General features: G+C 43.1%; 1 protein-coding gene across 1 annotated transcript in view; it reads left to right on the top strand.

The window, feature by feature from the left end:
- prkcsh (protein kinase C substrate 80K-H) overlaps positions 1–16,636 on the top strand; it is an 80,689-nt gene extending 64,053 nt beyond the window's left edge. The window contains exons 14-17 of the mRNA XM_052041807.1: positions 4,688–4,762; positions 9,956–10,055; positions 11,078–11,240; positions 15,235–16,636. Of these exons, the coding sequence (XP_051897767.1) occupies positions 4,688–4,762; positions 9,956–10,055; positions 11,078–11,218 (316 nt within the window). The 3' untranslated portion in view covers positions 11,219–11,240; positions 15,235–16,636. The remainder of the gene's footprint in view (positions 1–4,687; positions 4,763–9,955; positions 10,056–11,077; positions 11,241–15,234) is intronic.
- Positions 16,637–21,398: the final 4,762 nt, after the last annotated feature.

Genomic DNA, 21,398 nt, shown 5'->3' with positions numbered 1-21,398 from the left:
AATCCTCTTAAGTTAATTTCTTCCCTTTTGTTTTATATCTGTGACTAGGAGTAGCAGCCTTATTTTGGCAAGTTAACTTTTTTAAAAAATAAATCTTGTATCCTCGCTGCTTTTGAGGCTGGTACTTGGAATGGATTTTGAATATAATTGTGTATCTGTTTAGAACTGGCAAAACTAAGAGTGCAAAGTGTTCCATAATGGTTGGTAATGTTTGTAAGTAGGTGGATTCTCATCCATCTTCATATTCCCAATCACAAGATACTAAAACTTGGGTTAAGGTTCATAACTGTCCACCTTGTAATTGTTCTTCTCCACCTCCCCATTCTCACACTGAAGCAATGCCAACAACCCGACCCCCACCCTTTCACCATAGCCTTTCCCAAAGCTACAATTTTACTTTGGTATTTAGCTGCAGCCTGTATCTGAAGTGATAGGATGACCAACATGGGAATTTATAAGCTAATTTAATTTAAATGCAGGTAAGAGTGTGAAGTGTAACTAATTGTTTTTCTAATATGTGTTAAGTGAGAGTATTAGTATTTCAGCAAGAAATTTCCCCTTGTTACATGAAATTCATTGTTGGCAAGGCCAAGTCAGAAGGGCATGCTTGTGTGTTGAGTCTTAGGTTGACAAATCTAGTGAAGATATGACATTGAGAAGTACTTTGTATGAAGATGTTTGCTTGTGTGGCCGTTCAAATGGATGTTTGTAATGTTCCTTGGCAATATCTGAAAGGGAGCAATGAATTCTCCAGTGTCCTTGTCAACTTATTCCATTTCAAAGGCCCACTTAAAGTAGATTAACTGGTCAATCAATTCATTGTTCACAGGTGGAATGGTGCACAATAAAAGTTTCTGCTATGAATAATACGCTTGGGTAATTCACCAGTTGGATAATTTATTTTGTGCTTTGGATTTAGGAGCTGGATTCTGTCTCTTCGCTGCCACCCCACCCTGACCCCGTGATTTAACTATTTAACTGATCACTGTCTGATGGTTTGTAGTGCTTTTCTTGCAGCTTTCAGACCCTCTCCATAGCAGGTGTTAATGTTTAAAGACTACATGGCCATGCATGAGACATTAAACCTAAGTGCAATTAGGGCATATAATCTCTTTAAAATGTCTTCAAGAATAAAACTCAAACCAGACCTGAGCCCAAGTATTTTTTCCATTCTATACCCATCTTAACAGTCTGTATATATAATATTTTCAGAATGCTGTTTGAGGGCAAATCACAATATTGGACAAGAACAGGGGACTTCGATAATACAATGCAAATTGTTCTGACCCAGATGAAGTTGTGAGCTATCCTGGCATGGCTCAACCCCTGATGTTTTATCAGAACACACACCTGGTGCCTTGTCATACTCTGGTCAGGTTGTCAGGCTCTGATCAGAGTGCCTTGATGTGAAAATGAGTGGTCAAACCATGGAGTGCTTGACTTTTATCTAGCTCCAGGGATGTAACATCTTTAATCTGTTATCCACAGCTCACAAGAATTCCATTTCAAAACATTTTGCTTTGGTGTTGGTGAGCTTTTGTGACTGAGCTAACTCTTCTAGAGTAATCTCTGTTCCTGGTCCCATATCCTTCTGTCCTCTGCAGCCCCATCTTCGTATTGGGATCCATAGTGGGATGACAGGTTTTTGCAGTCACATAATTGCTAAAAGCATCGAGGGCTGGATCCTGCTGACCTGTAATTATCACCCAAGGTTTACAAACACCTGCACTTACCTGGGCTGTGTGCAGAGAGCAATAGGACCACACGCTGCATGTGTGGAGTCCCATCTCCCACTCACTTCTAGTCTGCACACCCCCCTTGATTGGTGCTGATTACTTTGGCACAGTAGAAATCTCATGGGCTTTGATATTCAGATACTTCAGAAGCTATTGACATTCAAGTAAATTTAGGAAGCATTATTGAAAGTAACTAAAAGCCTTGGAAATTATTAACATTAGCAAAATAATAAATTTTTCAGATAACACTAAAATAGACAGTGTCGTTGACAGTGAAGAAGGTTATCGGAAATTACAGGGGGATCTTGATCAGCTGGGTTAGTGGGCCGAGGAATTTCAAATGGAGTTTACTTCAGGTAAGTGTAGCATTTTGGAAAGTCACATCAAGGTAGGACTTTCACAGTAAATGGTAGGGCCCTGGGGAGTGTTGTAGAACAGAGGGACCTTGAAGTTCAGGTATGTGGTTTCCTGAAAGTGGAGTCACAGGCAGACAGGTGGGGAAGAGGGCTTTCGGCACGCTGGCCTTCGTCAGTCATGGCACTGAGTATAGAAGTTGGGAGGTTATGTTGCAGTTGTATAAGACACTGGTGAGGCTGCACTGAGTATTGTGTTCAGTTTTGGTCACCCTGCTGTTGGAGAGATGTTATTAAATTGGGAAGAGTGCAGAAAGGGTTAATGAGGATGTTGCCAGGGCTTGAAGGACTGAGTTATAGGGAGAGGTTGGACAGGCTAGGACTTTTTTTCTTGGAGCATGGGAGACTGAGGGGTAATCTTTTAGAGGTGTATCAAATCATGAGGGGCATAGATAGGGTGAATGCACTCAGTCCTTTTCCCAGGGTTGAGTAATCAAGAACTATAGAGGACATAGATTTAAGGTGAGAGGGGAGAGATTTAATAGGACTTGAGGGTGGTATGTTTGTGGAATGAGCTGCCAGAGGAAGTGGTTGAGGCAGGTGCAATAATTTTTAAAAGACGGTTGGACAGGTACATGGATAGGAAAGGTTTAGAAGGATATGAGCCAAATGTGGGCAAGTGGGACTAGCTCAGATGGACATCTTGGTCGACATGGACCAATTGGGCCAAAGGGCATGTTTCCGTGCTGTATGACTCTAAATTAATTTGCTTTCCCTATTTAAATCTGTACCTACAAACTCCATTGAATTCATTTGAGCCTTGGATCCTATGGGATATTTGTCATTCCAACTCTTTGTATGCCGTGAGTTGGAACAGACTTGCATGTTATGACGTTTGTAGCATTCATTATGTTTAGCACATGTACTTGTTCCTCCTCCTTATACATTTACACTTGTGTAACAAACACGTACTGACATCTTAAATTTCAACATAACAGATCCTTTTGGATGTAAATTCATGAAGATGTCAAAATAATCCTTGATTGCAGTTCTGACTGTGGAATCCATTTTAACCAAATGTTTCAAGAGGCTTCTACTTCAAAAAGATGTACCTCTCATTTGTTCTTAAAATCCCAACATGTGTAGATTTTAATATGCATTTTTGTAACATTGTAAATCATGAAGTATCTAACACAGCAGAATGTGCAGCATCTTTCACAGGAACATTACCAAATAAAGTTTATCAGATAAGGTGGTAGTCGAAAAGAGGATCAAAGGTTGGTCAAAAGTTTGGTTTTATGGCATGTCTTTAATTTCCGTCTTGAGAGGAGCAAAGCAGAAGAATTTTGAACAACCAACAATCTGCTGGAGGAACTCAGCAGTTGAGCAGCATCTGGCGGGTGGGGGAGAGGAATTGTCATCATTTCATGTCAAAACCTTGCATCAGGACCAGGTGCTGCTCGACTCACTGAGTTCCTCCAGCAGATTTGTTGCTCTAGATTCCACATCTACAGTCTCTTGTGCCTCCAGAAAAAAAATTGAGTTGGAATTCCTGAGAAGGTGTGACTGTCATCTGCTGAGTAAATAAATTCTGGGTGATAAGGGTAGAATTGGAGGAGTGGTGGTATCCTAGAATTTTGTTGGACTAGCAGAGGTGAGAGACATGGAGGACTGGAACCACAGAAGGATTTGAAAATGAAGAGATTTTTAAAATCAAGACATTGCTTCTGGGGACTAATGCACAGTAAGTCATCAAGCACAGTGGTGATGGGTAAACAGTACTTGGTGTAAGTTAGGATGCTGACAACTGATGGAATGCATTTAGATACATTGGATGGAAGAGGCCGACCAGCAATGCTAATAATACCTCGGGCTGATTTGAGAAATAATTTACCTGGAGAATTTTTAGTATATGTGTGTGCTGTGCCATTTGGAGATACTGTTTTTTCAGAGAAATTGTTGTCCCGATCCCCTCTGCAGATACAAGATCCATGTCATTCAAGCCGAAACAGTGTCACTCTTTTCACAAGAGCTCCAGTGTTTGTGGACTTATGTGCAGTCTGAAAGCAGCAGTTCCCTCCATTGCACTGGTGACGGTACTTCAAACCTATTTGATTGATTATAAACACAGTTGAGATACCTTGAAGGTGCTTTGTAAATGTAATGTTAGCTTTCTAGTGATGAGAAGAAAATATTCTCCCAAACCAGTGTGTTGTGAAGTGCTTCCAGGGATAGGTAGAGCAGGAATGAGAATAATGCTCCATTGTGTAGCTTTACTTTCAAGTAACTCAACCTCTCAAGGCATGAATAGACTACCCTCATTCAGCAGACAGTGTGCAGCCATGTTTAAATCCATATTCTGATTAATTTCCTTGTATCCTGTTACTAATGGACCTTATTGTTTTCATTGAAGATTTGCCTACTCAGCAATACTCTTAAAGCAGTCTCTTACAAATCTACGAAATTCAACAATGGAAGACCAACCAGTAAACCCAAGAGAAGATGGAATAAAGCCGCCAGTCCTTAAAGGCAACTGGGCTGGAAGTAATGAGTGCTGTTTAGGATTGTGTGTTTAACCACAGCTTCCTTTTCTTGCAGGTATGTCTACAAACTCTGTCCATTCAACAAAGTGGCACAAAAACCAAAGCATGGAGGTTCAGAAACTAGTCTTGGGTAAGATAATTATAGAGTTATTCCTGAACTTGTTGCTGCTTTTTCCAAGTGTTGTACCTGCTTCCCCTCCAATGTTAGAAAATACTGTGGACTGGCGCTTTGATTTATACTCTGAACAGCTTCTGTCAGGATTACTGTGCATGAACTTTGCTAACTGGTGTAGCTGAGGGAAGCCAGGAGCAGTACATTGGTACACTAGCATTGTGCAATCCACTGTGACATTAATGCAGTCAGAAGGCCTTATTTTTCTGTATCCCAACAGAGTAATTTAAGTCTGATTTCTTGATAATCATCCATGGCACTTAATAGTCTGATAACTAAACCTAAAATATAGACTTCGAATTGCAATAAGTGCTTTGTATGTTTATTTACCTGATGTGAAATATTTCATCAGAGTATGCCATTTAATGCAAAGCACAGCAAAATTCAAATACCTTTAGATGCTGGAAATATAAACAAGCTGGCAGAAACTCAGCAGATCAGGCAACATAACTGAAAGGAGAAGCAGATGGGCATCTTTAATTAGAATTGGACACTATTTCTGATCAGTTGCTTCATAGCAAGTTCAAGGGAAGAACAAAATGGTGAGAGTGCAGGTGCAGGACAACGGGGTGAGAGTGGGACAAGCAAAGAAATGAGGTGGGAACAGATGTGCGTGGCCAGCAAGTTCGGAGGGTGAGCAATGCATTTTAGAACTGGTGATTGAACAAATGCTTGTGCCTGGGGAATGTGGAAGAAGAGAGACAGGCAGCTCTTGTGTGTGGATCATCCTACCTGCTTTGCCACTTAAAATGACCTGCTCCACTGCAGCCATGCAACATCTAGGGGTCAAACTGGAGAATGTAAATTCTCTGAACAGTGCTCTACGTTTGTGCTAATCAAGCCTGGCGTTTGGGTTATCTATGCTTGGATTCTGTGTTGCACACAGAACACCAGAAAATAAATGTGGTATTTAACTTTGAAAGCACCTATTCTATATGATATATTTAGCAGGATGAGAGTAAATCTGAAATAAATTAAAAGTAAGACCATCAGATACCAGAGCAGAATCAGGCCATTTGGCCCATCGAGTCTGCTCTGCCATTCAATCATGGCTGTTTTTTTTAAACCCCATTCTCGTTCCTTTTCCTCGTAACTCTTAACCCCTTTACCAGTCAAGATCCTCTCAATCTCTGCCTTAACTACACCCAATGACTTGGCCTCCACAGCCGTTTGTGGCAACGAATTCCACAGATTCACTATCCTCTGGTTGAAGAAATTCTTCATCATCTCAGGGACGTCCCTTTATGTAGAGGCTGTGCCCTCGGATCTTAGACTCTCCTACTGATGGAAGCATCCTCTCCATGTCCACTCTATCCAGGCCTTTCACTGTCCAGTAGGTTTCAATGAGATACCCCCCCCCCCCCATCCTTCTGAACTCTTTTCGAGTACAGGCCCAGAGCCGTCAAATGCTCCTCGTATATTAAGCCTTTCATTCCTGGGATCGTTCTTGTGAACCTCCTCTGGACCCACCCCACGGCTAGCACATCCTTCCATAGATACAAGGTCCAAGATTACTCTGAAAATTCCAAACGTGGTTTGACTAATGCCTTAAAGCCTCAGCAGTACATCCTTGCCTTTATATAGTCCTTTCGAAATGAATGTTAACATTGCATGTGCTGCCTTTACTACCAACTCATCCTGCAAGTTAATGCTTATTTAAAAAAAATCCTTTGTCAGTTTAAGTACAGAATCCATATATCTGCACCTATTTATGGATGCAGTGCTAAATCTAAGCTTAAAAGCTATGAAGGTCATGCCTTGTATAATGGACTTTGTTTTTCTATCTCATTTTGCTAAGTGATGTCTTTAACAGAAAAGCAGAAATGTCAAATACGGTTGAATAGGATCTCAACAAAATGAAAATAGGAACAAGATTGTCAGCTATTGTCCTCCTTGCTTTGTGGTAAAACTAAAGTGCTACCATTGCTGAAATTGAGTGTGAAAAGTCTTGTACTTGGCAACTGATAAAGATTGTTTAATCAGGCAATTTGCGTTATAGCCCATTAGCTTTTCCCTGGAGTAAATCCAGTGCTCTTCCTACAACTCTGAATCTTATCCTTTCATATTTAGTGATTATCATTGTAACACTTCAGAACTAGGAAATGCCCTGATCTAAAATATCCACCTGCTTTCTAGAAGCATACTACTTCACACCACAGAAGGAAGCCATTCATGTCGCACACATGCTGACCATCAATGGACTTTTGATTAATCCCACCTCAGTCTGTAGATTATGGGTCTTCAACTATGTTTTAAATGTAATGAGGGTTTTTGTTGTCTCCATTTTATAAGACGGTGACTTTCACACCCCACCTCTTGACTGAAATAAAAACATTTCCCCAATTCCCTTCTAATCCTTCTACCTATTAACTCAAATCTCTACTTTCTTTCAGATGCTGGGGAATGTGCTGTGTTCTCTATTCTATCATTTTCATTTTTAATCTGGGGAGGTCCAGTTTGCAGTTAGCACTTGAAGCTCTTTCTGTACAAAATTCAATCATTCCCGTCGGGACAGGGCACTGGCTTGGATTTTTAGGTACCAGGAAGAATGATTTACAGTGCACGGCACTTAAAGCTGTGAGGCAAAGATTTATTATAATTAGCATTTGTTTCAGGTCTCACCTTTCACTTGAACTGGGAACAGTTTGAAATAAGTGTTAAGTTGCAGAGAAACAGGAGTAGGAGAGGCGGTGGGAGGAGTGGAGAGATCAAAGGGAAGATGTGTGATTGTGGAGTGAGGGCAGAGAGACTCCGAGAGATGGAATGGCTGGCTGGGAAGGGGTGGTTAAGAAACACCTCCTTCCAACATAAGCAGGAGATGACAAGTTACCGAGAGTTGAGGACCTGAGTTATAAGGAAATGTTGAATAGGTTAGGGTGTTATTCCCTGGAGCGCAGGAAAATGAGGGGAGATCTTATTGAGGTATACAACATTACGAGGGGTATAGATAGGGTGAATGCATGCAGACTTTTTCCCCTCAGGTTGGGTGAGACTAGAACTAGAGGTTATAGGTTTAGGGTGAAAGGTGAAATATTTTAGGGGAATCTGAGGGGAAACCTCTTCATTCAGAGGGTGGTGCAAGTGTGGAATGAGATTTCAGCAGAAGTGGTGGATGCGGGTTCAATTGTAACATTTGAGAGAGGTTTGGATTGGTACGTGGATGGGAGGGGTTTGGAGGGATGTGATCCGGGTGCAGGTAGATGGGACTAGGCAGAAGATCAGGTCGGCATGGACTAGATGGGCCGAAGAGCCTGTTTCTGTGCTTTAGTGCTCTATAACTCTGAAATCTGAAGGGAGGAAATAAAAGCATTGCTGCAAATGTGAGATAGAAAACTGGAATGGCTGGTTATCTGATAATGAAATTAGTGAGTCTTGTACCCAGTTGGCAGAAGCGAGAAATCATTTCCTTTGAGAACAAGTGGGCATAACTTCAATTAGAATAGGGTGGTTTGACTGTTCTCTCTGACCTGCATTGGTTCCTTTCTAGCTGCACTTTGATTTTGACATTTTCACATTTATTTCAACTGTCACCCCTCTATATCTTTGTAACTTCCTCATCCACGTAACCCTGCCCACCCCCAAATCTGGGCCTCTTGCATATTCCTGAATCACTCCACTGCTGCTAGGAATTCTTTAAGTGGCTGGAATGTGCATTTTCCTCCTGATATCTTTCTACCTTTGTTGCTTTAGTACTGTGCTATTACATGTTAGTTTAGCTGAGAAGTCTGGATTAATGTTCCGGAGACCAGCATCCTACCACCGCCAGTGAAATTTAAATTCAGTTAATAATCTTGATTTTTTAAAAATACAACGTGCAAGAGGCATTTAGACAGGGAATGGAGAGAGAGTGACCATGTGCAGGCAGATGTGCAGTTTAAATTGGCGTCATGGTTGGCACAGACATCATGGGCTAAAGGGCCTGTTCCTGTGCTAATTTAATAATAGGTTCTAATAATGACCACAAAAAAACCCAGTCACTAATTGCCTTAAGGAGAGGAAATCTGCCATCCTTCCCTGGTCGAGTTTGTAAGCAACACCAGACCTGTGTGTAGTTGACTCTTAAATGTTTGTCTAAAATGGTCACTCACTGCAAGAGTGATTAGCGATGGGCGACAAATACTGGCATAGCCAATGAGGTCTGGAAAAAAAGCTACCTCTGACTAGGCTTTTGGTCACCCATGGACTTGTGTTTCCTTGTGTGACTTAATGTGTGTCAAAGCACCTTGGGGAAATGCTGGTAATACTCAGCAGCACGGGCTGCATCTGTGAAGAGAGAAACAGTCAACATTTCAGGTCGAAGACCCTACGTCAGAACTAAATAGAAGACAAAAGAAGCTTCGGGGAGGGGTTGTCTCTGATGGGGCAAAACCAGGGTGACTGTGGTTAAGCTGTGAACAGGGTTATCTGGTTAATGCGTGAACGGGAGCAGTTAGAGAGTAAGAATGTGAGACCTGCGAAATGCAGAGCAGGAGAACAAGTCCAACAGGTCCGGCTGGGCACGTTTTCCATTCCCAGAGGGAGAAAAACAAGAAAAAAAACACACACCGAGATAATATTACTGATGGACGACTGATGCAGAATGAGAAATCAAGTTACCTGAAGTTGTAGAATTCATTTGAGTCCAGAAAGCTGCAACGGGTCCAGACAGAAGATGGTGTTCCTCGAGCTTAGGTTGGACCTCACTGTGACAGTGCAGGGGCCTACAGGCCGATAGGTCAGGGTGGTAGAGGGATGGAGAATTAAAGTGGCAGGGAACGAGGAGCTCGGCATTGCCCTTGTGGGCTGAACACAGGTGCTTCACAAAGCAATCGCGCAATCTGCGTTTGGTTGGAAAACTAGGTTGGAAACCTTGCCCTATCAAAGGAACCCACATAACTCTGTGGCAGAAAGCAATGCATACAAAGAGTAATGGAAATCCAGTGCCCTCAGGATCTGTTGAGGCTGTGGCGTGGGTGATGGCGAGCAGCTGGAAAAACTGGGTTGTCCAAGGTTGTTGCAGGACGTGGAGGCAGGAGTTGTGGTACATGTCAATCGAACTGAAAGGAGGTTAGTGTTGATGAAGTGATATCATTGTGCCATTGCCAGTTTAGTTTTGCATCAATCACACACGTGTGTAATGTTATGCATTATTAACAATTTTGTTTCTTACAGTGTGTGGGGTTCGTGGGCTGGACCAGAAGACAACAAATATAGTGTCATGAAGTATGAACATGGTACAGGCTGCTGGCAGGGGCCAAACAGATCCACCATGGTAAGTGGATTTGGATAATAGTTTGTTGCCAGGTGCAGGATTCAGTGCTGCTGAATCTGGAGGTAGTGGATCAGGTATCTGGGCAGCTCAGTCCAACATGCCTCCAAGGCAGTTTCACAAGTTCAAGTCTGATGGCAGGGCCTGAGTGATCAGGTTGATGCCTTGGTGCACTCTTCATGGGTTTCTTTGATATTTTCTCTTTTGGTTGGGCCGTCTTCCACCTGCGACACTTTTCCGTAGGAATAGTTGGGGCAAGCGGCATAAATCCATTTCAGGAAGAGCAAGGTAGGTGCAAGAATAAAATCAGGATAAGACTTCATACAGGTGGGTTTTTTGAGAAAGCTCATGGTGCATAAACATTCGTGTGGCCCAGACAGCTTGTTTTGGTTGTGTAGTCAAAAGAAGGGATGTTCTGCAGTGTAAGTCAGCAGTCAGTAATCAACTGATTTGGCAGCCTCAATTGTGTGCTCAAATCTTAGTTGAGGGATTGAGTTCACACGAGACGTTTTCTCCCACGGCTGAGATGTTCAGTTGCCACTGAACCCAACAGCCACCAAAGGGGAGGAAACAATTGAAAGCGAAAGAGGCATCCGTTGTTCAATTCTTGAATCTAACTTAGAATTTCAAACCCAGTGGGGACCTTCTTTGAATTATTTTCAAAACCTTTGATTTGGTGACTGAAATACAGACATTGGATGATATTGTTAGGTTTCAAGGGTTTTTCCTTATCTTCTCTTTTATCAAACAGCTTCGGTTTTGGTAGTGGGGAAAGATTTTTTTTATAATAAAAATATTCCAATTTTTTCTTTATTAACTATTACATGTGATTATTAATTTGGAATATTGTGATCTTAAGTATGATTTAACACAATGTATTCAGTAGTATCTTTATCCTTTTTTTGATGCATGTACTCTTTTTTTTCATGGATTTAATAAAAATATTGTCAAAGGAAGTGAAGGAGGTTAGTTTAATATTTAACCTGTTCACAGGGGCTTTAACAGCACTGGTTAATTACCAACAGGTTAAGCTTTCTTGTGGTAAAGAGACTGTTGTGCTGTCGACATCGGAGCCCAGCCGGTGCGAATACCTGATGGAATTTTCGACTCCAGCCTTTTGTCAAGAGGAAGTTCAAGAAGGTGGCTCAGACCACGATGAACTGTGAGCTTTGGCAATGGATGTAACAGGTGAGAAAGTCTGATGGCAGTTTATGGTCTTAACCTATTTCCTTCCCACTTAATCAGCTAGATAGGTTTTTGAAAGCAGTCCAGTGACTGAGCTTCTTCCTTGATCAGGGAGAATCACGATTACTGCCTCAAGTGATGGAAGCTGAGGAAACGATGCAGATGTACGAGCAAAATAAAGAGCAAATCGTTATTTTTAAAAAGCTCTTGTTGGACCTTGTTTAACAATTAATGTGCATTATCAACCTCTGTCATGGAGGGAAGTGTGTTGCAGGTATTGGATACCATGCACATTCAGACTGTGCTTTGGATCAGGTTTCAGGTGTTCATTGCGAGAGCCACATCGGCTGGAAGGACCATTTCGAGGCTGGAGAGTTGTGAATGAGGAGACAATCTCGGGGTAAAGAATTGGACACTTGGGACCAAAAGTGTAGAAGATTGTCAAAGTATACAGCGGGATATAGATCAGTTGCAGATATGGCCAGAGAAATGACAAATGGAGTGTAATCCAGCCCAAATGTGAGGTGTTGCACTTTGGAAGATCAAATGCAAAGGGACAGTACACTGTTAATGGCAGGACCCTTAACGGCGTTGATGTACAGTGGGAACTTGGGGTCCACGTCCATAGCTCCCTAAAATTGACTGCTCAGGGAGATAGGGTGGTAAAGAGGGCGTATGGCATGCTTTCCTTTCTTAGTCGGGGCATTGAATTCAAGAGCCAGGAAGATTTGTTGCAGCTTTATAAAACTCTGGTTAGGCTGCATCTGGAGTGTTGCATTCAATTCTGGTTGCTCCATTATAGGAACGATGCGGAGAGGGTGCAAAAGCGGTTTACCAGAATGCTACCTGGATTAGAAGGCGTGTGCTATGAGGAGAGGTTGGACAAACTTGGGTTGTTTTCTCTGGAGTGGCAGAGACTGAGGGGAGACCTGATAGAAATGTATAAGATTATTAGAGGCATAGATAGAATAGACAGCTAGGTATCTTTTTCCCAGGGTTGAAATGTCTAATACTAGAGGGCATGCATTTAAGGTGAGAGAGGGAAAGTTCAAAGGAGATGTGCGGGGCAAGTGTTTTTTTTTACAGTGTGGAGGTGCCTGGAATGCACTGCCAGGGGTGGTGGTGGAGGCAGACGATAGAGGTGTTTAAATGGCAGTTAGATAGGCACATCAATGTGCAGAGAATGGAGGGATATGGATATTATGTAGGTGGAAGGGATAAGTTTAGTGAGGCGTGTAACTAGTTTAATTATTTCAGAGCCAAAGGGTCTGTTCCTGTACTGTACTTTGTTGTAAAATGAAAGAAGCTTCTTTCCGGCAGGGATATTTTCGTAAATCTCTAGCTTGGGACTGTTTTAGCCATTGAACGTATTCAGCTGGGGTCAGGAGTTTTTATTTTTGTACATAGGATTTGGAGATTGTACGGGAAAGAGGACTTGAGGCACAGAAGTGGAGACGAGACTGCAGATGCTGGAATCTGGAGCAAGAGGCGAGCATTTTGCTTGGTGTGCATAAAATGACTAGTTAGTCATGTGACATGTGTTAGTCATGGTCTCCCTGTCACAGGAAGGTTGAAGATCAGATCTGGGACGTTGCCAGGACTGGAAGATTTTAGTTGTGAAGAAAGATTGGATAGTTGTGTTACTTCCTTTGAAATTGAAGAGGCAGAGATGAGACGTGTATAAAAGTGAGAGGCAGGAATAAACTGGACAGGAAGGACCTGTTGCTCAGCAGAGTTGAGACATGGATTTAAAATAATTGTAGAGGGGAACTGAGAAACTTTGCATTCTGTGGTTAGTGTCTGAAATTCACCAACTGAGATGGTATTAAAAGTCACTTTTCAAAAAGTATTTGTCTCTGGTCTTTAAGTATGTAGCCTACTGCCCAGACTGTGGGATGAAGCTGGTTAGCTCTTTGTGAGCTAGCATGGAGACTGGGCTGAATGGCTTCCTTCTGTCGTGTAAGTTTCCATGCAATGAAATGCCTTGCTTGATCCAGGGAGCAGGTCTGTTCTGGTTCCCAGATAATAAACAAATACATACAGAAGATTATCAACAGGTCAGGCTGCATCTGCGGGAAGGGAAACGTTTCAGGTTGATGATCTTTCATCAGACCCTGAAACATTATCTATGTCCACACAGACATGGCCTGAGCTGAGGAGTATCTCCAGCATTTTCTGCTTTTCACTTTGGTCAGTATTTTTCCAGTCACAAGTTGCTTAAACTTTTCCCCACAGATAGGACAGACAGACATTTCTCCTTCCACATTCAAAGGCCAATGATATTCAGATCCAGATGAATCAGGTTAACTTTGTGTTTTTCTATTCTCAGCTTGTGTTTTTCTATTCTCAATTCCCTGGTTGTGCCTTCTGCGACCCAGCCCAAAGGGAAGGAAACCAATATCCATTGACAATCATAGAGTCATGCAGCACGGAAACAGGCCCTTCAGCCCAACTGGTCCATGCCGACTGTGTTGCCCAGCGAGCTAGACCCATCTGCCTTCATTTGGCCCATAGCCCTCTAAACCTATCCTCTCCATGTACTTATCTAGCTGGCTTTTAAACGTTGCTAATGTGCCCGCCTCAACTACTATTTCTGGCAGCTCAATTCAAATATGCACCAGCCATTGTGTGAAGAAGCTGCCCCTGATGTCCCTTTTAAACCTCTCGCCCCTGATCTTAAACCTCTGCCCTCTTGTTTTTAGCTCCCCCTCCCTGGGAAAAAGACTGTGTGCCTTCACCCTGTCTATGCCCCTCATGATCTTGTATACCTCCATCAGGTCACCCCCTCAATCTTCTATGTTCCAGGGAATGAAGTCCGAGTGGACACAACCTCTCCTTGTAACTCAGGCCCCCAAGTCCAGGCAACATCCTGGTAAATCTTTTCTGTCCTCTGTCTAGTTTAGTAACATGTCTCCTGTAACCTTGATCACAATACTCCAAGTGCAGCCTCTCAACATCATATATAACTGCAACATAACTTCCCATCTCCTATACTCAGTGTCCTAACTGAGGAAGGCCAGCACGCCAAACGCCTTCTTCATCACCCTGTCTGCCTGTGATGCCGCCTTCAACAAACTATGCACTTGCACTGCCAGGTCTCCTTGTTCCAACACACTCCCCGGGGCTGACCATTCACTGTATAAGTTCACCATTTCATGTTCATCACATGGTGAATCCTCCCCTCAATCTCCGTTCCAGGGAATAAAGTCCTAGTCTATGCAACTTCTCCTTGTAACCCAGGCCCCCAAGTCCAGGCAACATCCTGGTAAGCTGTGACTTGTGCAGGTTTGAACAGATCCCTCTGCAGTCCAACGAATTGTAGAACTCTGGCTGCACCAACCGCTGTGAACAAACCAATTTAGACATAAAAACAAATCAGGAAACTAGTATTTGTTCTCTGGGTATTGGTATTGGTTTATTATTGTAACTTGTACCGAGGTACAGTGAAAAACTTGTTTTGCATACCGATCGTACAGGTCAATTCATTGCACAGTGCAGTTACATTGGGTTAGTACAGAGTGCATTGAGGTAGTACAAGTAAAAACAATAACAGTACAGAGTAAGGTGTCACAGCTACAGAGAAAGTGCAGTGCAATAAGGTGCAAGGTCACAACAAGGTTAGATCGTGAGGTCAAGAGTCCATCTTATCGTATAAGGGAGCCGTTCAATAGTCTTATCACAGTGGGGTAGAAGCTGTTCTGAAGTCTGGAGGTATGTGCCTTCAGGCTCCTGTATCTTCTACCTGATGGAAGAGGAGAGAAGAGAGAATGACCCGGGTGGGTGGGGTTTTTGATTATACTGGCTGCTTTGCCAAGACAGCGAGAAGTAAAGACAGAGTCCAAGGAGGGGAGGCTGGTGTCCGTGATGCACTGGGCTGTGTCCACAACTCTCTGCAGTTTCTTGCGGTCCCGGGCAGAGCAGTTGCCGTACCAAGCCTTGATACATCCGGATAGGATGCTTTCTGTTGTCCCAAATGTGATTGTTCTTTCTTTTGCAGGTTGATGGATCCTCTGTGTGAAGAAGTGGATGAGCGTGGAGGGGCTTGCCGCACTGCTAACCCAGCAGGCGCCTTCTCTGATGGACTTGTTCTTTGTATAGTTGAAGCCCTCCCAACGGGCAGTTTTCCCAAAATATTTCCTTTATTCCCAGGGTATTTGACCGTCCCATGCTATCCCGTCCCATTCACAGAGCTAATGTAAATTTTACAAGTCTCTTGTTTTTAATGTGGGTTTTGTCTCCTCATTTCCTCTTCCCTTTATTATATCCACAGAGTATGGCGGCTCAGTCTGGCACCCAGTCCTGAGCAGCATGCTACAGGCCTCTTTGAAATTAAGTTGAAATTTTCTGTGATTTTTTAAAACTTAGAGGAGAATAATAAATCAGTGGGCTGATTGGGGCTGTGGTACGTTGGTTGGCCAGTGTTTCTAAGTCGCACATCTTTTATTTTCTTAAAAGAGGTCTTGTTCGGCTCTGGACTTGGTTGTAGGCATGCTGCAGATTTTTGATTGAGGAACTTCCTTTCCCATGGGTTCTTTCTTCCTTCCCCATTCCCACTCCTCTCTCAAGAAGCAGCTTCTACTGTGTTAACATTGGAAGTATCCTAAATGTGAAAGTACCAAAATAGCCAACTGTTGTCTGTGCTGAGTTTCTAATTTGTTTAACTTTCCTCGTTCCCCTCCCAGCACCACCACCACCTAGTCTTTTTCTCCTTTTAACAAGTGCTTGAAACCTTAGTGTTCTCCCTCGATGGGAGGCCAAGGCAGTTAATGTGACGGGTTTTTCTAACAGGTGTTTCTCACTACTCAGCTGGCTGGATTCAGGCAGAGTGAAACAGGTTTTCTAGGGGCCTTTATTTTACTTCCACGAGGGACAGATGTGTTTTCTTTTTGCCTCTGCTGTAATATCAGCGGGAAACCAGTAAGTGTGTATTACTTGAATGTGTGATAAGCAGGTGATTCTGTTGTGCAGCAGTTAGAGCTACGGTTTTACAGCCTTGCTGGCTTTGGTTTTGTTGACGTGCTGCTCACACCTGCTTCTCGCATGACTTGCTGCCCCTCTTCCCTCCCCACCAGTATCAAGGCAAATATGATTCAAACAGGCCCTGTTTAGTTGCATCTTCAATGCACTTGAGTCAAACCCAATTTTAGTGTGAACCTTTGGTGTCTGTGACCAAGCAATCGTGTCTTAAAAAAAATATTGAGTAGGATCATTGTATTTTTCTTATCTGACCGTAAACCATCTTTCCAGAGGTGACCAAACATTGCCCAGTTGTTGTCCCTTCAGCGGTTGACTGCCCTGTCAGCTGGTTACAATCACATGCTGCCATGGTCAAGTAAAATTGTATTAAATGAATATCTTAATGGTGACAAAAGAAAATAAACTGGTGGCTGGAGCTGGAATGAATGTGTTTTCCTGTCACTTCTTTGTCCCTTTGCAGAAAACCTTGCATGGGATCAATGCAGCCTTGATTGCAAGTACAACCACACTGGTTGAACTATATCCTGCACTATATCCTATATCCTTCACACGCTGGATTCAACATGTACCAGGCCGAACTGGGTTTGGAGGAAAGGTGTCATTAGCTTCAGAGTAGTGGTTCAGTAATGAGAAGCAAAAATTGCTCTAAATAACGGTAATTGGCTTATTATTGTCACATGTACTGAGATACAGTGAAAAGCTTTGCACGTCATCCAGACAGATTCCGTACATAATTACATCAAGGTAGTACAAGGGGAAGAACAGTAACACAATGCAGGATATAGTGTTACAGTTGGAGCCCCCACACCAGGCGGTGATGCAACCATTCAGAATGCTCTCCACCGCACATCTATAGAAATTTGCAAGTCTTTGGTGATGTACCAAATCTCCTCAAACCCCAAGGAAGTAGAGCCACCAGTGTGCCACCTTCATAATTGCATCAATGTGTTGGGCCTAACACAGCTCCTGGGAAATGTTGACACCCAGGAACTTGCTCATTTTTTCCACCGCTGACCTTTCGATGAGGACTGGTGTGTGTTCTCTTGGCTTCCCCTTCCTGAAGTCCACAGTCAATTCCTTGCTGACGTTGAGTGCAAGGTTGTTCTTGTGACACCACTGAACCAGCCAATCTATCTCACTCCTGTACGCTGCCTGATCGCCATCTGAGATTCATCCAACAACAGTAGTGTCATCAGTGAATTTATAAATGGTATTTGAGCTGTGCCTAGCCACAGTCATGAGTGTAGAGAGACTAGAGCAGTGGGCTAAGCACGCATCCTTGAGGTGCGCCTGTGTTGATTGTCAGCGAGGAGGAGATGTTATCACTAATCCATACTGACTGTGGTCTCCCAATGAAGTTGAGGATCCAGTTGCAGAGGGAGGTACAGAGGCTCAGGTTTAGAAGCTCGTTGATTAGTACTGAAGGGACGATGGTGTTGAATGCCGAGCTGTAATCAATAAGCAGCAGCCTGACGTATGTCTTGCTGTTGTCTAGGTGCTTCAAAGCAGAGTTGAGAGCCAGTGAGTTTGCATCTGCTGTAGACCTGTTGCAGCAGGTCCAGGTCCTTGCTCATTGATGGTAATTAAATGGCAAAGCCGTTGGTGGAAAACTCGCGGATACTAGCTTGGTAAAGTAAATGAGGCAGCATTGCTGGCTGTGTGAAACCTGAGGTGCCGATCACTCAGTGCCTCCAAAGGCAATATCTCAAGTTTACATCATCAGGCCTGTATTTCCCAGTAGAAACCGCGAGCTAACCACAGGGATGGTAATGATGATCCATGTGCACTCATTTCAGTGGCACTTGTTACGTACCAGCAACAAAAGAAACACACTGAGTCATGGATGAGTGTCAGAAACTATTGTTGGTAATTACTTATGATGATAAGAAAAATAAAAGTAAAAATGTTAGATCTTAAACATTAACCCCAAGAACTAAACCCGAAGTGTGTGTGTGTGTGTGGCAAATTCCCAAACTCCAAGTCCAGGAATAGTTCTCAAAGTTCAGTTCAGCAAGCCATAAGGTAAAACGTGAGCAAAAGCTTTTGCAAAAACCACCGTTGACTGAAGAGATGATGTAGAGAGATTACAAAATCCAAATGTTCCACGATGGAACCCATACGACACCTCAGTCACCTATGATCTCCACTGCTTTGTTCCGAAGTATCTGCCACCCCGAAAGGCATCGGAATTGTGGCCGTCCACAGAAATACCTGTTTCCTTCTACAGGTTAATGACAAAGCGGACTCCTGGATTATTCCAAGAATCCATATGCGGATTGTAGTGACAGACACAGTTATTGTTTTTCATCTATTGATAGAGACCAGCAGGCAGGGTGTCTCTCTCCCTTCTCTCTCTTTTCTGACTGACTGCTCCAAAACGTCAGCACGTCCTTATCTCCTGTTGTTGTCGTAATCACGCACCCCCCCCCCACCTCTCCCCCACACACGCACTACTGTGCTATGTCCTAAAGGGACATTCACCAAATAGTAACACACTCCTTACACTCGTGCACACAGGTAAGTAAATGTGTGCAAATTAACCAGCCTATGTTGCTATTTAGTAACGGCAATGAAAGCACTCGTCGATGGAAAAATGTACTCTTATTTTGCCATTTTACCACTTGTATAAAATATTAAATGTGTGCAGATGTGTTGGCATCAAATGCCCAACAAAATATCCATAATTTTCAAATCATTTTCATTGCAATAAACACCTCTAAACTTGTAAGCCACAGGTGGCCAGTGGGTAAGTTAATGGCAGAGTTGTACTGTGTGTGAAGCTAAGCGTTGAGAACAGTCGAAGGACTGGCAGAATTTTAAACCAGTTACAAAACCGTAAGAGGAAAATGGTTGAGGTCCTGTCTTCCCTTGGGACTCCACTGTCAGTAAGTGGCTTCTTCAGCAGACAATCTGAGGTGCTACTGGTCCTCTTGATGAACTAATTTTAGCATGTCTGGGCAAACTTCGATGTAGCTTTGTAACCAGAAACTGCAGTGTGGATACGACATTACAGCATTGGAGATTGGAGTAGTGAGGACACAAAGTGGATGAGGCTATTTGCTCTAATATCCCCCATTTCCATAATCCATGCCCAACACAATCCTGGTTCAGCTCTTGAGAGGGAAGAATAACTCACTGTGCTGCTTGATATCACTCGAGTGACTGCCTTTGAAAGTCATGCCCCTTTGCCTGGGCATTTGTCTCCCTAACACTGTCCCTGGTAAGTTTTTGTCAAATTCTTTAATTATTATAAATACTTTCATTTGACAAACTTCAAATCTAACCTCATCTGTGAATCCCAGGTACTTTTTAATTTTTCAGCACTAGGCATTACTAGAAAGGCCAATTATTGATTTCCCCCATTCCTAGTTGACATCAGACTAAGTAGCTTGCTTGGCCACTTCAGTCAACCATATTGAGTCTGGAGTCTCATTTTTCAAAGTCGGGTTTATTGTCACCTGCACAAGTCCATGTGTGCACAGGTGCAATGAAAAACTTAGCTACAGCAGCATCACAGGCACATAGCATCATACAAGCAGCATTCACAAGGAAAACAAAGAAAGAACAAAAGTCCATTTTAGTCCATATATATCTATATATAGTTTAAGGTGGCCATAGTGTTGCTAAACTGCAGTGATTAGGGTTGTGCCGGTTGGTCCAAGAACCGAATGGTTGAAGAGAAGTAGCTGTTCCTGAACCTGGTGGTGTGGGACTTCAGGCTTCTGTACCTCCTGCCCGATGGCAGCTGTGAGAAGATGGCACGGCCCGGATGGCGGGGATCTTTGATGATGGACGTTGCCTTCTTGAGGCAGCGCCTCCTGTAGATACTGCCGATGGTGGGGAGGGATGTGCCCGTGATGTATTGGGCAGAGTCCACTACTCTGCAGCTTTGTACGTTGCCGCATTGAGCAAGAACACCTGAAGGGCTGAAATTAAAAAGTTTATTCTGGTGTTCCAGATTACTATATAGATATATAAGGAATGTGGGCTTTGCAGGCAGAGCCAGCATTTAATTGCCCATCCCAAGTTGCCCTTGGGAAGATGGTGGTGAGCCGTCTTCTTGAACTGCTGACTTTGAATTCTACCACTCTCTTGGATGGGATTTGATCTCCAATCTCTGGACTATCAGTCCAGTGATTTCACTGTTACCACCTAACGCCTTGGAATTATTTTGATTTATCCACACACTCACCAGTCCGCATGCTCTTTTCAATTTTAACATGTTTGCAGTCTGAAAAAAAGGTATTTATTTTTTTGTCAGTGGTAAGCATCTCATGGGATAAATGCAAAACTATCCAGTTAGCATTGTTTTTGGGTACTTTTCTAGAAAAACAGGTTGTGCTATTAGCAGTGTACTTGTGAGAAAATCAATAGTAATACAGTGTAGGATTATATGAGACGGTTTCCATGGGTTCTGCAACAGCCTAGTAGCAAATAAACAAAATCCTTTTGAGTGCATTAAATTGAATTTAAAATTGTTTTTCACAGAAGTGCTGAGATGGTGGGTTTCAGTCCCCTCTGGTATCTCTGCTGAGTCAGGGACCTGACTGGTTATTTCATCTTGGAAGGCATCACAACCTTAGCTGAACCTAATTTGCGTAGCCTGCCCTCAGTTCTCCAACAGAGAATTGCCCTGACCAATCTGAATCAGCAGCTTTGGATTTTACATTCTTCCTTCCCCTCTTGCCCCCTGCCCCCCCCCCCCACCCCGCCTTCTGTTCCAGTGTCCTGACGGTGGTCTGTACCTTGCTGAGATTTGTGCATCCACCTGGGACATAGGGGTCTGCACGAATTCTTAAAAAGCTTGTGTGCTGGTTGGTTTCACATTAACCTCAACAGATGATGATAAGCACCCAATGCCTCGATTCTAAAATTCAGTATCGCTCTTTTATTTGTTCTTGTGGTTTTAATAAGACTGCAGAATTCGGTGTGTTGCTGGTTGTAGTTGTATAGCACAGGAACAGGCCCTTCGGCCCAACTGGTCCAGGCCGACCAAGATTCCCATCTAAGTTAGTCCCATTTGCCTGCATTTGGCCCATATCCTTCCAAACCTGTCCAAGTATGTTTTAAATGTTGTTACTGTACCTGCTTCAACCACTTCCTCTGGCAGCTCATTCCACATACTGACCACCCTCTGTGTGGGGAAGTTGCCCCTCAGGTTCCTATTAAATCTCTCCCCTCTCA

The sequence above is a fragment of the Pristis pectinata genome, chromosome 31 (genome assembly GCF_009764475.1).
Source record: "Pristis pectinata isolate sPriPec2 chromosome 31, sPriPec2.1.pri, whole genome shotgun sequence".
Taxonomy (NCBI): domain Eukaryota; kingdom Metazoa; phylum Chordata; class Chondrichthyes; order Rhinopristiformes; family Pristidae; genus Pristis; species Pristis pectinata.
This window is presented reverse-complemented; position numbering and strand designations above follow the sequence as displayed.